Consider the following 16,588-nt stretch of genomic DNA (forward strand, 5'->3'; position numbering starts at 1 on the left):
GCATGATGAGCTGCAACATGGACAAAACGATAAATCCACCTAAGCATGTTGGCTCATTGATAGTGTACTCAGCGGCGATAAAGCTAGTATCGGACATGAAGTGGCCGAAAACAATTACCGAAATAGACACAATACAATCCCTTTTCAGTGATATAGATGTACGTGAGACATTAGAGAAAGAGAACAAGAAGCAAAAAGATACGCTTTACAAGTGGTTATTATAGAGAGTGTGTTGGAAAATTGACAGATGGATTGAAGTTGGGGGAAAAAAGTACGGGAAAGGATTTTTGGGACATCAAGTCATCATCGAATGCAGATAAACATGTGTATGTGTACGATATGTGTGTGAGTGGGTGTTGTTGCGTGGGCGTAATTATATCACGTCAACTCTCTAGAAGTACTTGGTCTCACCAGGTTCACGACCACGGATGCTCTTGGGCTCGGAACCTTCAATGTAGACTAAAAAAAGGAGGAATGATGACGTTGGTCAATTACATCCTTCATAACCCTTCCCATATAAAAGTATACATACCTTGGGTGTAGAATTCCTTCATGTCAGGCTCAGGGGAAGCTTCAGCTTCCTTGACAGCTTGGTCAACGATCTTGCGAGCTTCCTTGTCGATAGCCTTGAGTTGCTCTTCAGTGGCAACACCAAGATCAAGCAAGCGGGCCTTAAGACCTAAATGGATGGTAAAACAAAGAGATTAATTCAACATGTAAATGATAAGTTGATTGACAAACATACCTTGGATAGGATCAGCTGTGCTACGCATGTGCTGGATTTCTTCACGGGTTCTGTAGGTGGTGCCAGGGTCGGACATGGAGTGACCACCATATCGGTAAGTGGTAAGTTCCATCACAAGAGGACCCTTGCCAGAGGTAGTCCATTCCTTGGCCCATTGGCAAGCACGATAGACAGCAAGAACATCCATACCGTTGACACGGATACTAAAAAAAGTGCATAGCACAATGAGCCAACTATACCCCACATTGATTGTTTTCTCCCAATTCAATCACAAAGAACACTTACCCAGGGATGTAGTCACCACGGGTGTGGTAAAGAGTGGAGGCAGAAGAACGGTTGGCAGAAGTACCCATACCATACTTGTTGTTCTCACAAACGAAGACTAGGTGAAACAAATAAATGTCAGCCACATAATATGCCTAATTATTATTCACACACGCTCAAACAACTTACCACAGGGGAGATCCCAAAGCTTGGCCATGTTGAAAGCTTCAAAGACTTGGCCTTGGTTAGAAGCACCATCACCATAGAGGGCAAAGGTGACAGATTCGTTGCCAAGGTACTTTTGGGCAAAGGCCATACCGGCACCAAGGGGAACTTGAGCACCGACGATACCGTTACCACCAAAGAAAGAGGGAGCAAACATGTGCATAGAGCCACCCTTGCCCTTGGAGATACCATCTTTACGACCCATCAATTCGGCAAGAATGCTCTTGATAGAGCCACCACGAACGTAGGTGAAACCATGGCAACGGTAAGCAGTGATGACTTGATCAGCGAGGGTGATGGCGGATTCCATACCAACGGAAACAGCTTCCTATACGATATTGGAATGAGTATTCATTGTCATTGTCATCGTTTGGTGGGTGGGGGAATCGGAAAGGAAAATTTTATCATGGATTCGCCCGCGTTTACCCGCAGTACGCCGGAAAGATAGCAAGGGGGAATAACCACACAAACACACCAAAAGAAAAAGAAAGGGAGAGTTGTCAATAGCTTACCTGACCATTGCACAAGTGGCAGAAACCACGGATCTTCTTGGCCTTGTAGAGACCATCAGCAGCCATCTCCATACGACGCATGGTGGTCATCTTTGTGTACATGTCCATAAGTTGTTCCTTGGAGATCTCGACATCAAGGTTGGGGGCATCAGCCTTGAACATGTCAAAGGAAGACTCGGGAAGGGTGATAGTGAGCTTTTCAGAGGCATCAGTGGGTGCTGCCATCCACGAAGAAGCGGACGAGGAGAAGGCACGCTATGGAATAGATTTGTCAGGTACATGATTGGGGATATGGTTGTTGTTTATTGTCGTACCACAGGCAAGAAAGGCTTGGGAGCAGTGGTGGCGTTAGCCAAGAAGCGAGCAGCAGCTGTGCGAAGCATGATGTTGGCAAAAGAAGATGAAAGGGGAAATGATGGGAAGACGAAGGGAAAAAAAATACATTCGGGTCTAGGGCGACTGCTGTGAAAATTCGCTGCCCGCATCTCCCCAACAGTGTTTTTCTCGGAAGCTTTCGGATACTGGGTCAACGGGTATAGCATCGTTCTACGGCGAGTATTTTCATTAAGATTATACTGGGGGGAAAAAAAGACACAAAGAAGACTATACAAAAAGACAAATGCTACTAACACATGGATACTATAAAAACATGGATGATGGATAGGAAAAGTGCGTGTAAGGTATACGAAGATGCGTGAAGGGAAAGTGCGTGTGTATATATATATGTGCGTGCGTGTGTGTGCGTGTGTGTGTGTGCGTGTGTGTGTCAGAGTAATAAAGAGATACTAGTGCTCAATGTCTTGATACAACTTGTTCAAGGTCTCAATATCCTGCTCGAGATCCAATAACTCGTCGTCTTCATTGCGTTGGTCAAGCTCAGGCGAACTCATTTGAGAGACATCGATAGGAGTTGGTAAATAGACTTCATCATTGTTGTCGTCGCCTTCTTGTTGCTCTTTTAATTTTTGTTCTTCTTCTTCGGTTACTACTTGCGTCACAAAGACCAATGGCTCCACAGCTTCGTCGGCTGGCTTTTGCTTTTTGCCACCAATTTTCTTCCCATGTCGATGCTTGGATACAGGGCATAGTAAATCTTGAGCATCAAACTTGCCAACTTGACGTGCACATGATGATACATTCTTGTGCCATTCAGCACCAATAGCATCCAATTCCTCCAACGGCTTACGCTGACCCCATAAATCCAAAACCGGTAAATCACCAAATACAGGAAGGCGATTGTCAGGTAGTTGACTTAGGATGGTATCACGTTGCATCAGTGGTACTAGGAATTCATCCAAAGCGTTCACCCGTCCTTGGCCCTTTTTGACGTGTGTGCCAAATTCGAGATGGTTGGTAGAAAATGATTCGAAAAGTTGAAAGTTGGGATACAACATCACGTAAGATCTCAAGTACACCAGCTCGATAAAGTACTTTTTCCATGACTTTTTCCATCGTTCGGATCGACTACCAGGCACAGTAATGTTGAGAAGGCGGTCTTGTTGAAGATCCTCCAATCGATTGGTCAAATAGCTGTGGAACTCTCGCCAATGTTCAGGGAAGTATACAGCACCCCAACTACAAGGCACTTGACTGAGATATGGGATATGTTGACCATAATCATCGCCGATAGCAGTATTGGGATCAAAGGGTCGCCGGCCTTCAGGTAGCAATTCCAAATGACGGGGTGAATAAAGGCTGATACCATACATTGAACGCGTGTTGTCTTGAGAGGTGGATCCACTGTATCGGTACTGCAAGATGCTATATTTGGCCCATGCATAAAACAATGGTGATACTTCAATGTCGTCTTCGAGTAGCACAGCGTAGTTGTCATCATTTACAGGATACCAAGATTCAATGATGGCTGGCATAAGACCTCCTTTACGAATACGATGTCGCACCGTTTTCGGACCATGATTCCAAGAAAATCCATTGACAAGCATTCTTGTAACACGATCAGCTGATTGTTCAAGATGAACTTTGAGATTGACAGTGTCACCAAGGTAATGTGATCGGCTGGCTGATTGTAGCAATCGCGATAACGAATGAGGACGTCGATCAGTAATCACAATCAAATCCATTTGAATATCATTCCAATCTAATAATCATCCTTTTGTTATTTCCCATTGCTTCGTACTCTTATTATTTCCAATACTTACGTTGTAAAGCATCCGCTGAAAGATCGGCAATCCATAATGCATGACGTATTTCACCTGCAGGTAACGCAATGGTGGTGATGTTCTCAGCAGCGATCGTTGCATCCACAACATGATATACAGGCTGATTTTGACGAATATGGATCACCACTCGAGGTCGCAATGCTTGTGCTAATCTCCTAACACCCGTAGCGGTTGCCGATGCCACTGATGCCTCATCACCTTGAGCCACTGCCAAATCATGTACGAGTATCCTCTCGGCATTCTTGCATGCTGAAGCTGCCAATGCTTGCTTGAATGCATCTCCTGACATGCCACGATTGGCACCCGTAACCACCAAATGAACAGGGACATTGTATCGGCATACGAGTGGATGCAATGCAATAGCTTGTTCAGGCCCATCAGCCACCAACAATACCGATGCTTGATCTTGTTCAGCCATGAACGTACGTTGACGCCAATCCAGGCTACTTGGGTCGCTCTTCAAATCCCATAACTTCTTCCAGGCACCATCCTTATCCTCAAAACCTTCAATGATTGATTTGCACGTGACATTTTGCAATTGGTATTCTGGATTAGCATGAGATGGTAAAATGATGGATGGCAACGATGCATGGTGCTGAAGGTTTCTGCTAATGTAGTACGGCAACGGTGTCTCCAATAGATTCATAGCATTGTCGGTAGTCAAGAATGGGAGCCATTCACGTCGTAATAGCCATGCGCCTTGGATCATGTCAACAGGTTGAGTAACATTGGGTAACAATGAAAAGGCATCAGGAAGGCATAGCACATCATCGACTTGATATTGCTGATCATTCAAGTTTGCTGGAAGAAGAACGCCATGAACACCCAATAATGCATCTTTGTATTCGTTGGTATGCATAAGGTTGTGGATGTGCTCGAGATATCGCTTCCCTGGTAAGACCCCTTGATCAAGAACCCAAATCCATTCAGCTTGAAGGGTATGAATAACTTGCAACCAACTCGATTCACCAGCAGTCCCAGATTGATAAGGTGGTGGATCAACAACAAGAACTCGTATCGTTGGATTGGTATGTTTTTGAGCATGGTATTCTGCACTCTGCTTGATGGATGATGGACATACAAGCACGATCTCATCGATATGGCGAGTTTGCTCCAACAATGCATTCAATTGTGCAACGATGTGTGTCTCATCCGTTAATTGGATCACGGCTGTAACGCTGATATTGTTGCCTTGTTGATGCTGTTCCAGCTTAGGGAGGTCATCCAAAGCATGCCCCTGTGTTGTATATGCTTGCAACCCATGCAGAAAATCCTTCGTCTCCATATCCTTAACCCAGCCATCTATTGCGTAACAACCAACCCATATTAAACCCAATATCCAAATCGCATTTAAAATGACCCCAATACTTACCAGTATTCCAAGACTGAAACTTGGGCCATACAGGTTCTTGATAAGGTGTTGTGATGGTATCAACCTTGGTGGTATCAGCTGGTGGTTGTGTTGTTTGGTTGTCAACGGCCGTGGATGTATCATCAGGTTGTGGGTTGCTATTGCTGGCATCCGTGCTATGATAATAGAACATGGCTGTCCATAACAGTATCATTGTCGAGACAAGTAAAAGTATCAGTTGACGCAAATGACGACGACGTGGCAAGCATGCTGCTAATGAAGACCATGTTGAGCGGGGAAGAGATTCAAGTGATGCGGAGGTCGGAGAGTGTGCACGTAAGGAAGCTGTTGACTCTGCACCCATGGCAAATGACAAAAAGGAAGGGAGAAAATGGGCCAACGCAATGTGGAGAAGAGAGGGAGAGAGAGAGGTAAGCGAAAAAAAACGAGTGGACTAAACTGCACCATTGTCATAGTGTCCCTTAGCCTCCTCTCGCTTTGTGCTTAATACCCGGTGACACAAAATTGATTTGATTCGAGTACCGATTTGTTTTAGCCTTTTTCATCATGGCTACAAGTGGATGCAAATCATTTCAGCGCTGTACCTGGTATTTTGTTTCCTGCGCGCACATCACCACCACCAGAACATTCTATTCATATCTTTTATATCATTTTCACCCCCATCATTGTAAATGGCTTGCTCAAAAACTGATTTCGATTATGACTTGATGATCATTACTACCGTGCAGTAATATGCAGATCACCCAACAAAAGCTATGACGCATATTAATTGATCGAGCTACTATCGTCCGGTTTCACTTTGGAATCCTCAAAAGATTTACTATCATTTTGGTAGGAGATACAAAGAATGTTCTTGTGGCACCAATAAGAAGAGTAACATTAACATGACATGGCTTAGCTCGTTGTTTTTGATAATTGAAGGCAAAGTAGCTAAAGTATCAATGGCATTATCTTCACTACGGCTATACGGCATTTTTACAGAAAATCCATGATCGTAAAATGAAGCTGAGCAGGGTCATGTAGCACTTTATCCATCCGCAATGATCTGCGGTCTGAGATCAAACTTTATTCATAAGACGAACACAGCCTATGTGGTGAAATTAGCAATCCAGGTACGCGTAACCGATAATGATCACCCAACCAATGGGCCGATACGCTGCATGATACTCGTCAAATCTTGTCCATGTATCTTGTTCCATGCTCTTTTTCAGGCACAAGGAACGCAAATGGTAATCACGGCCAAAATAGACTTTAATGTCGGAGGAAGTGTTCCATAAAGTTCATCTTTTCTTTATTTTCTTTGACACGAGAACCCAATCCAAGAACAGCAGTGAAGGTGAATCAAGGCCTTGTAAAGCGTACAATAAGGTCCAAGTGTAAGGGTCGAATCCACGATTAGTCAGCTAACCTTGAGCAATCATTGAGCAACTGCTTCACCATTGACTGGAACGTGTCTAGTATCGAGCTTCGAGTGAGCAGTATTATGTGTTACAATCAGCTCATAAAGCGAAGCACAGCGCACCATGACGAAAGATTTGCATTCTGTTCCTTCCATCTATCTCCACACCGTATATAATAGAAGGAACATGTGTTACGGTGTTATTGACAAGATCGAATCACGAGAGAAAAGGGAGGCAAGTTGTACTATCGAATGCAGCCTTTGTTCAAGACACAATGAATCAAACAACCCCTTTCTCTTTCTCTCATTTTCCTTTATCACAGCAATCTCGCATTTGTTAAAGTAATCCTTTAATCCACGATCATCCACAAGATACATAGAATGGGCACGAGCTAATACTCTAATGAGAGGTGCATCGATATGGGAAGTTTCTATCGTTTGGGCGTGTATTGTATAAAGGTGAATGGATGGACATGACGTGCCGAATCATAGGCATGGCGTGTCAAAACATGGAGTTAGATGACAATGGTTGTAAATGGTTGACACGTTGCACAAATGATGATGATGGTAGTTGTCATGGAATAGCGTGTATGCACCAACCCAATCGTTCAGGGTGATAGGATCATGCATAATGGTCAAGTTGATAATGAATGCATACGAACAATGCCTCTTTTCCACGTGTTGTATATACCCAGATCCTTCCATCCCATGCACCAAACCAATATCCATATCCATATCCGTATCCATAAGAAGTCGTATGTGTTGAAGCAAGTTGCTACGCGTAAATAAAGGTGCCTTTGTACAATGACTATCTGCTGTCAACGTGAAAAAGGCTGTATGGCAAGTTGCTGCAAGTAAAGAACGCTGTTGGAGACAATGGAGTAGAGACCTCGCTAATAGCAACTGATGGAATGAATGCTGTTACGCTTGATCGTGGTAGAGAGATGTGCAAGAGCGTGTGTTGTGTCAAGAGATTCGTGTGTTGTAGAAGAGTGACAAGGCTCTGTGCACGCCATGGACATGCCATTCAGCCAAAGACAATCGGATCAAGACATTCGTAGGGTTGACATGATGGGTTGAAGCAGGACAATCGTTCGCAGGTGATAGTTGTATACTTGAATGGGGCAATAGTTGAGAATGGGAGGAAGAGGGAATAGCTGAGAGTGGAAGAAGTGGAAATTAAGTAGGTCGGACACCTCTTGTATAAATGCATGAACACTGTACATCCAATTCTTGATTATGAGATTGCCCCTCTCGAACCTAAAACTTTCACACAAGATGCTCTTGGACATGCTGATCAAGATGGTCTTAAAAAAGACCTCATGTTCATTAACAAATATTGAATGGGAGGGTGCAATGTGGGTTTACTATGTAAGTCGGAAATGGAGGTCAGCCCCGGATTCATGATTTATGGGAATAGTGTGTATTACCTTGGGATTCCCCATCTCGAACCTGAAACTTTGTCAGAAGATTCGCTGCAACATGCTGATCAACTTCATTCATTTAAAAACCATACACTTCATTAAGAATGTCTTGAATGCGGGAGGGTCCAAACGGTGGATGATGGGAACAAAAGAGGGACGGCCCATCGCCCCGAAGTTGTTCGCTTCCAACTTGAAAATTAGTCAGGATGGTGCTCCGAGCATGCTGATCCACTTTTTTCAAATAAAAACCTCACGCTTCATTTGAAAATTTGGAATGGGAGCGTCCAAAAGTTTGAATGACGGAGACATTCGCAGGGTCTGTCTTTCAAGAATTGACACATTTTCTGTTTGGGCGTAGCTCACCCAAATCGGCTCGGATCAAGAAACTTTAGTGATGGAAATGCTCGGCTGGAGCAGGAGCATCATTCCACTGTCATACAATAAACAAAAGTTGGGATTAGGAGGAAGTGGCTGTTAGCTGCCAATCATAGATAGTGTATATGGTATCCTACATTGGCCATTTCAGTCATGCAAAATGGCTCCGTTACACAACACGTCCCTCTGCATCTTTGGCTCTATTGTAGTCATACTACTTGACAATGAACAACAATGTCTTTTCATATAGCATCACGCTTACAAACATAAAAGTGCCTGTATCTCCGAACTATACAATCAAACGTGGGCTCTATAATAGATCAACGTGCTCGTCGGGGTCAAAGGAATCTTGTGTCAAAGTATGAAGTTCATCGTGGGCAATCCCAGATTTCGCAATGTCGCCACCAGCCAAACTGGATCCGGGGGTCGACCTCTTCGACGACGACGTCCAAAAAAATATTTTTTGGGCTGTTTGCGACATTGAACGCGAAACTTTCACACAAGGTGCTGTTGGTCAAGCCGAGCACATTGCTCTATTCAAAACCCCACATTTCATTGTAAAGTTTGGAGATACAGGCACCTTTATGTTTGTAAGCGTGGTGCTATAAGAAGAGTGGTCTTTGTTCATTGTCAAGTAGGTGGACCCTGGCAGAGCAAAAGATGCAGAGGGACCTCTTTGTGAAACTCAGCTACTTTGCATGACTGGAAAGATGGAAGGATGATACTATATACTGTTGACAAAAGCCCGTACATTGCGTGCTAACAGCCATTTCCTCACGATCGGCAATGTTGCCAATTCTATGACAGTGGAACGATGCTCCTGCTTCAGACATTCATTTCCATGATTAAAGTAGGTTGATCCGAGCTGATTTGACTGAGCTGCGGTCAAAGAGAGATTACATCACTCTGCACATAAAGCACGCTCGATGTAGCTCAACCGATGTAATCATGTGTGAGCGTAACTCAACCAAATCAACTCGGATCAACCTACTTTAATCATGGAAATGAATGTCTAGAGCAGGGGCATCGTTCCCATGCAGTGGATCTCGCAACAATGATGATTGAATAAAAGTGGCCGTTAGCTAGCAATACATGCCTGTTCCTAGATGATCCATAAAGTAATTATACATTGACCCTTTCATTGATGCAAACGTAGCTGTGCTACACAACACGACCCTCTGCATCTTGTGCTCTGCCAGGGTCCACCTACTTGACAATGAACAAAGACCACTCTTCATATAGCATCACGCTTACAAACATAAAGGTGCCTGTATCTCCAAACTTTACAATGAAACGTGGGGTTTTGAATAGAGCAATGGGCTCGGCTTGGCCAACAGCACCTTGTGTGAAAGTTTCACGTTCAATGTCGCAACTAGCCAAAAAAATATTTTTTTGGTCGTCGTCGTCGAAGAGGTCGACCCCTGATCCAGTTTGGCTGGTAGCGACATTGCGAAATCTGGGGTTGGCCACGATGAACGTGAAACTTGTACACAAGGTGCTGTTGACCAAGCCGAGTACATTGCTCTATCAAAGACCCCACGTTTCATTGTAAAGTTTGGAGATACAGGCACCTTTATGTTTTTAAGCGTGATGCTATATGAAGAGTGGTCTTTGTTTAATGTAAAGTATCTAGACCCTGGAGAGCCAAAGATGCAGAAGGACCTCTTTGTGTAACTGAGCTAAAAAGTCCGGGCTTCAGGGACGATGCATGGCAGGTACGCAATCTTCATTTGCAGTACACACATTGGCAGCTAACAGCCACTTTTATGCATTCCCGACTTTTGTGCATTCTATTGTAGGTGGACGATTCTCCTGCTCCAGACATTCATTTCCATGGTTCAAGTAGCTTGATCCGAGCTGATTTGGTTGCGTTACGGTCGAACAAGGTGAGATATTACGTATAAAAAGAAGATGATAGAGAAAGTGAAAGTACGTTGAGAATCAATGTATGTATTCAGGCAAAGATGCTGTTACCAGCTACAACTACAACATGTCTTATATAGGTTTCTAGGATAATTGTGTGACGATGCTAAAGGGAGATGGCGTTTACATAAGAGGATGTTGGGGATACACGAGATGACGGGGCTCGTTGAGTGATGAACCTTGAGTGTGGATATGGAAACATTACATTCAGTGTCCTCTTGCGGGATAAGTGTGGCCGTTGGGATACCATGGCTTGTCATCTTGTAATTGGTGATGGTATTGGTACTTGAAATACGACACAACTAAGGAAGATTTATTGCGTACACGTTTAGACGTTGGTAACTGTGGGCGAAAGGAGAGGTTGCAATGGAAGAGTGAAATAAGCTAGCAGCATAAAAGCATCGGAGTGATCTAAAGAAGCGTTCTATGTAATGTGACCATCGTGTGCATGCATAAAGATCAATAAAAAACATTCACCTGTCAAATGCGGACCTACCAAGAAGCACGCATAAAGGACAAGACATAAAGCGCCTGATGTGATTCATTCCAAGAAGTTGTGCATATACCAACATCTGATATGGCTATGTTCTTCACAATCCGGTATAGAAGGTGTAGGTATTCGACAGATTGCTGTGGCTGGTATAGACCTTGCAGTCCAGTGTCCCCACGACCATATAATCCATAATCAGCAAAGCAAACCTTCACAATCGGCCTACAAGGAGTAGGTATTCAACAGACTGCTGTGGTTGGTATAGATGCCAACAACCAGTGTCCCCACAGATGCCACGTTGGTAATGCAAGCTTCAGTATTCGTTTCAAAGGCCATTTCCTTCACAATCCGGCCTACAAGGCGTAGGTATTCAACAGACTGCTGTGGCTGGTATAGATGCTACCACCCAGTGTCCCCACGAAAATTGTAACCCTTCAAGCGGCAAATCCTTCACAATCCGGCCTACAAGGAGTAGGTATTCAACAGACTGCTGTGGCTGGTATAGATCTACGATCCAGTGTCCCCACGAATCCGCAACTGAGCCATCAACTTCTTGAAATAAACGACATTGCTTTCTCCAATAGACCTTTAATACTGTATTAATACAAAATAATAATTGGGTGTGTTTGATGATGAAGGAATACCTTGTGCCTTCCAAAATGAAAAGGGTGGTGGCGATGGAAACTGGTTGCCTTGGTATGTTTGGGTAATTTTGATATAGTGGTCGCTGAGTTTCCTTGCGTCATCAACGGCGGACTCTTCTATAAGGTGATGCTTGTGGGACTTTGCGAAATCCTGTTGTGAAGTGTCCGCTGGCTGTTCGTATTTCTCACACACTCATGCATAGTGCCGTTAGAGAGATGCATGTTCCTTTATAAGCCTGTCTGATACAAACAATAAACTACAGCTCTTTCTTCCTTCTAAAGCTCCTTTGCAATCGGTCATTTGCATCGTATCGGTGGTCGCTTGTGTGAGTGAATGCTCAGCTCTTAGGGCGGTTGGGCATCACTGCAGTCCAAGATCGCCTCGCAACAATAGTTCAGGGGGCCTTCTCCTCTCATTCCCTCCATGCCAAAGTGAGAAAGACAAAGTCATTGTTCGATTTTCTCCCCACGTGACCCATCTGCCTAGTGTCATATCAACGACCAGAGGGCATAGATGATTGTTTCTCATTAGATCCACTGAGGAAAGTTGATATCATAGATACATGTATATATTCGACTTTTGTGAAATTAATATATGGCTGAAGCTTTAGTCTACTTTGATGCTTGAGAAGATCTTGCGTAAAAAGAACAAACATGCAAGATAACCAACCGAGCCTATACAATCATTGTTGTAAGCACAAATCCTTGACACAATAGCCCATACACATACATACCTGTCAAAACGGAAACCATGACACTAATGATACCCGAGTAGCCAGCATACAGCACGGTGCTGATGAAATCGTCGATCTCGAGCTTAGTAAAGTAGTACAGGATGGAATACAAAAAGACGTAAAGACCACAAGCGCCAGCTGTAAGGAAGGAGCGCCAAGACCAGTGATAGTCCTCGTTGCAGAGGTGGAAGTAGCACATCAAGATGGTGACTTGGGAGCAAGTCAAGAGCAACACCGAAAAGACGAGGAATAAAAAGCCGATACCATAATAGATGCGGTGGAACCAAATGCTGTTCATGACGAAATAAAGCTCGATAAAGATTGCACCAAATGGAAGAATGCCACCCATCAAAATCGAAGGAATAGGTTGCAAATAGAATGGCTGATCAGGGATTTGACGTGGGATTTGATTTGTGCGCACGGGTTGCTCAATGCGAGGTTTGCGGAAACCAAAGTAGGAACCGGCCACGCTCAATGGGAAAGAAATGATCATGTAAAGTGCCAAGACAGCCACCATAGTGCCAAATGGTACAGCGCCTGAGGAGTGAGATGCAATCAAGAAAAAGTTGAGTGCAAACAATGAGCCGAGGATCGCTCTAAGATAAACATAATATTAGCTACCATTTGATGATATTCCTTCCTCATCTTACCCTGGGAATAACACAGCTGTCATAAAGACGTTAAGCTTCCAGGCCTCACCACCATTCATCTTATAGATACGAGCCGACACATAACCAGAAATGCATGCAAACACCATAAAGAAAATGATCATCACGGTTGCAAGCGAGCCACGGTTGGAGGGAGAAAGGAAACCAAGCACAGCAAATACTATATACCGATCATCTTAGCATCCATGCTCTCCCTTTTCATGCCTTTTCCATCGACTCAAATCCCATCATCACTTACCAAGGGTCAAGGCTGTCATGGCAATAAGTTGGGTACCACTGCCAACAAGGACTGACAAGAGCATAGGTCGAGGAGGAGCTCGGAAGACATCACCATGAATCAATTTCCATCCGTAATCTTCTTGGACATCCTCCTACAATTCAAAAGTTGAACATCAAGCTCCTATTCACCCAAAGAAAAACTTACTTGTGCCTCAATCGAGTTGTAGCGTGAAATATCCTTATGCAATGCGCGCAACAAGATCATTGCCACCATACCAGTCAAGAATAGTACAATCACAATCGAGTTGACAAGGGAGAACCAATGAATCGAAGGATCAAGGATATGAAGATACATGTCCCAGCGGGTGGCCCATGCAGTTTCCGAAGGCTAAAAGAATGCATGAGTAACGTTGATACAAACCTAGCGTATGATAGGAAATCCCCTTTTATACTTACCAACCATTCAACATCATAAGTGTAAACAACCTTTGACTTGCCATCTTCCTTGAGATAGAATGCCAAGTTTTCGGGACTGCAGTCGGGCTTGCCTTGAGCATCAAGTTTTGTGTCTTTGCTGATAGGGTGAACGACGACACCAACGACACGACGTTTGCCATCAGGTCGATCATGATAATAGATGCTGATCTTGTAATGATTGTTGAGTGCTGGTTGACCATTGTTGGTGTAGCCAAGGCTGAATCCAATGTTGTAATACAATTCTTGAGTATGCTCGTCGCGATCTTCGTGTGCAGCTGGCAAACCATCGATGACCCAGTTCATAGCATAGCCATCGGTGATGCATTGGTTGATAAACTTGGCATCTTCAGTGGGAATGGGCTCGGTCTCACATAATAACTCGCAAGTTTGGTCTCTGCCCATGCGAAGCTAATGAAGAATCGTATTAGAATAACCTTTTCGACCATTAACAACAAACCATACCTCAAAAGGAGAAGAAAAGATGCGATCACCAAACAAGATACTACCCAAACTTTCGGATTGTTTCTCTGGGCCTCCTTCTGGTTTGCAAAAGTGGAAGCGCTCATCATAGTAATCGTACGAGATGACGGATTTGACTTGTTGGTTGGACATTTGGGTGAGCGAGTTGACTGTGAGTGGAACAGGATCCTCTATGGTGTAATCGTGTGGTGCAACACCGGGGAGATAGAAGGCTGCACATGAGTGAATCCACAAGGCACCGATGGCAAGGGTAGCCCGAACTCTCGGTACAGAGAGCATCATGATGTGTGTGGAGTGAATGGGGAAAAGAGAAAGAAAGGAGAATAAGGCGCGGGTAACTGGAGGAGAAAAGGAGACGTGTGGTGGTGGTGGTGCTGGAATGCCAAGTGCCTATCAGTAATTGATTCAAGTCAAGCTTTATCCAGATGAGCTCCGCCACTTGTCCTTGTATGTCTAAACGCTCTGACACCCTTCCACGTGTTTTGTTCGCTCTTAAATAGTAACACAAAGTACATCACTACTCATAAACACTGCCCCCCTTGACAACATTTGTAATCACCCAAAGACAATAAAGAGAGGAAAAGCATTATAGTATTAGTAGTTGTGAGTTATTGACAATATTAAGGAGGTAGTACTAATATAAACGAAAGCAAAGACAATGTAAATTGTAATCATAGTGGAAGTTCTTGAATTTGTTCTCGAAACACCTTTTCCGAAACAATGTAATGCTGCTCTCTTTTCGAGAGGCGTTTGACACTTGCAAGTGTTGATGGTAGCGTCATGTAAAGCCATGCTGCGATGGGTAATGCAACGTAATCGAAAAGATTGATCCATCGACGGGACTCACCCTTGTGCTTGTGGAAGAGGTCACGATCCACTGAACGATGCATCAATTCGTAAATAACAAGCGTACCAAAGAGTGGCAAAGGAAGTAAGACCGTGATGAGGCGTAAGAGATTCCAAAGGGTTGCATAAAATTCGGAGACAAGGACTGGGTTATCAGTTGGATGAACAAGGTCGGCAAGAATAGCGGTAGGTGGAAAGAGGACAAGCTGCATCAAGGGTACAGCTGCAAACATAAGCCAACCCGAAGTAACAGGGATCATGTGAGCTTCCAAGACCTTGAGGCACACAATCAATTTGTCCATCAATGACGCCTTTGACGTGATACTATTCTTGAGCGTGTAGGCAACATCTGCTACTCCATTGTAATGTCGCTTGGCTTGCACAAAACGTGCATTCATGTTGGCTACGTATCCACTGTCGGTTTGTACATTGGTCAAGTTGATGGGTACATGGATTGGAATCGTACGTGCTTGCCCATCCGTTTTGAAGAAGCACTTTAAGAACATGTGCATGTCCTCGCCTACAGCATCAGCATCCGTATCCCAAAAGCCTACTCTTTCGGCAAGTGCAAGTGATACGCTGTATGTCGAGCATGGGAATGCTAATCCACGCGCGTTGCCCAAATTCGACATCACCATAGCTGACCAAGTAATATCAGCAACACGTACGGCAGCTGGTACTTCAAAGCAATTTCGCGAAAAAAAGATGGGTGGTGCAAGTAGTACGTTGTAAGGATCATCCACGCGATTGAGTTCTTTTTCAACTTCGCATACGTATAATTCGGGGATGGCTGAATCTGCATCAGTCACGGTAAAGATCACACGACGTCGATCGATTCGTTCTGATAATTCAAGGCTACCATGTCGTGCAGCATATGCGACGTTTGATCCCTTGCCACGGGATTCACCAGGGATATCAGCAGGATGTCCTGTCACGATAAACTGAAGAAAACGCCCTTCAAATCGCTCCTGCAATCTTTGGCCTTTGATCTCATATCCAGCTTCCGAAGCTTCCATAGCAAGTATAATCACATAGTGTGTCTGAGCATGTCTGGATCACAAATCTTGGTCAATTTTTTGTATCTAAAACATATAAATGACGCTGTTGCATCTTACCTATGAGAAGCCAATCGATTGATCGTGTCACATAATAATCCTTCAGGCTCGCAGTAGTTGGGAATAATGAACGCATGGATATAGCTGCTCGTGTCATTGTCATCGTGGTATAACTTTTCTTCGACGTCAATGGCTGTGCTACGTTCACGAGTGCAACTGCTAGGCGAGTCAATTCGGCTGGTGCTATTGGCATCAGGCAAGAGGGATGGGGTCTCTTGGATCGTCTTGTTGATGGTGCGGCATAAACGACGAGCCATGAGAAAAAACTTGCACATGTGGTTGACTTGGGTGTATAAAAAGACTGAAAAGTAGACGAAAAGGAGGACCATGTATGCCCGAGGAAAGAGGATGGGACCAGCAGGAAGGATGGCCAAAGATGCCAGTGACACTACTGGAGCAACCCACTCTGCAGGTGATAGCAAATGCGACATGTAAAGGGAACGAGAGAGAGAGCAATGAAAAAGAAGAGATCAAGAAAAAAGAAAGAATCGAAGGG

The 16,588-nt window shown here is 44.1% G+C and overlaps 4 protein-coding genes across 4 annotated transcripts; all 4 read right to left on the minus strand.

Moving 5' to 3' along the window:
- Nucleotides 1–391: 391 nt before the first annotated feature.
- Nucleotides 392–2,129, minus strand: O0I10_008993 (pyruvate dehydrogenase (acetyl-transferring) E1 component, alpha subunit; the record flags this gene model as incomplete). Its single annotated transcript, XM_058488991.1, has 7 exons — nt 392–459; nt 533–679; nt 746–948; nt 1,031–1,127; nt 1,199–1,562; nt 1,747–2,001; nt 2,061–2,129. The coding sequence occupies 7 exons, from the start codon at nt 2,127–2,129 to the stop codon at nt 392–394; spliced, it is 1,203 nt and encodes a 400-aa protein (XP_058340217.1).
- A 402-nt stretch (nt 2,130–2,531) lies between these two features.
- O0I10_008994 (uncharacterized protein) lies at nt 2,532–5,641 on the minus strand (the record flags this gene model as incomplete). Its single annotated transcript, XM_058488992.1, has 3 exons — nt 2,532–3,844; nt 3,906–5,228; nt 5,299–5,641. 3 exons carry the CDS (start codon nt 5,639–5,641, stop codon nt 2,532–2,534), a joined length of 2,979 nt encoding a protein of 992 aa, XP_058340218.1.
- Nucleotides 5,642–12,160: 6,519 nt separating this feature from the next.
- Nucleotides 12,161–14,413, minus strand: O0I10_008995 (uncharacterized protein; the record flags this gene model as incomplete). The annotated part of the gene is made up of 7 exons (XM_058488993.1): nt 12,161–12,228; nt 12,288–12,883; nt 12,938–13,115; nt 13,194–13,326; nt 13,380–13,562; nt 13,631–14,059; nt 14,114–14,413. The coding sequence occupies 7 exons, from the start codon at nt 14,411–14,413 to the stop codon at nt 12,161–12,163; spliced, it is 1,887 nt and encodes a 628-aa protein (XP_058340219.1).
- A 389-nt stretch (nt 14,414–14,802) lies between these two features.
- Nucleotides 14,803–16,349, minus strand: O0I10_008996 (uncharacterized protein; the record flags this gene model as incomplete). The annotated part of the gene is made up of 2 exons (XM_058488994.1): nt 14,803–16,027; nt 16,093–16,349. 2 exons carry the CDS (start codon nt 16,347–16,349, stop codon nt 14,803–14,805), a joined length of 1,482 nt encoding a protein of 493 aa, XP_058340220.1.
- Between the last annotated feature and the right edge of the window lie 239 nt (nt 16,350–16,588).

Source organism: Lichtheimia ornata (assembly GCF_029851405.1).
Source record: "Lichtheimia ornata isolate CBS 291.66 chromosome Unknown scaffold00050, whole genome shotgun sequence".
NCBI lineage: Eukaryota > Fungi > Mucoromycota > Mucoromycetes > Mucorales > Lichtheimiaceae > Lichtheimia > Lichtheimia ornata.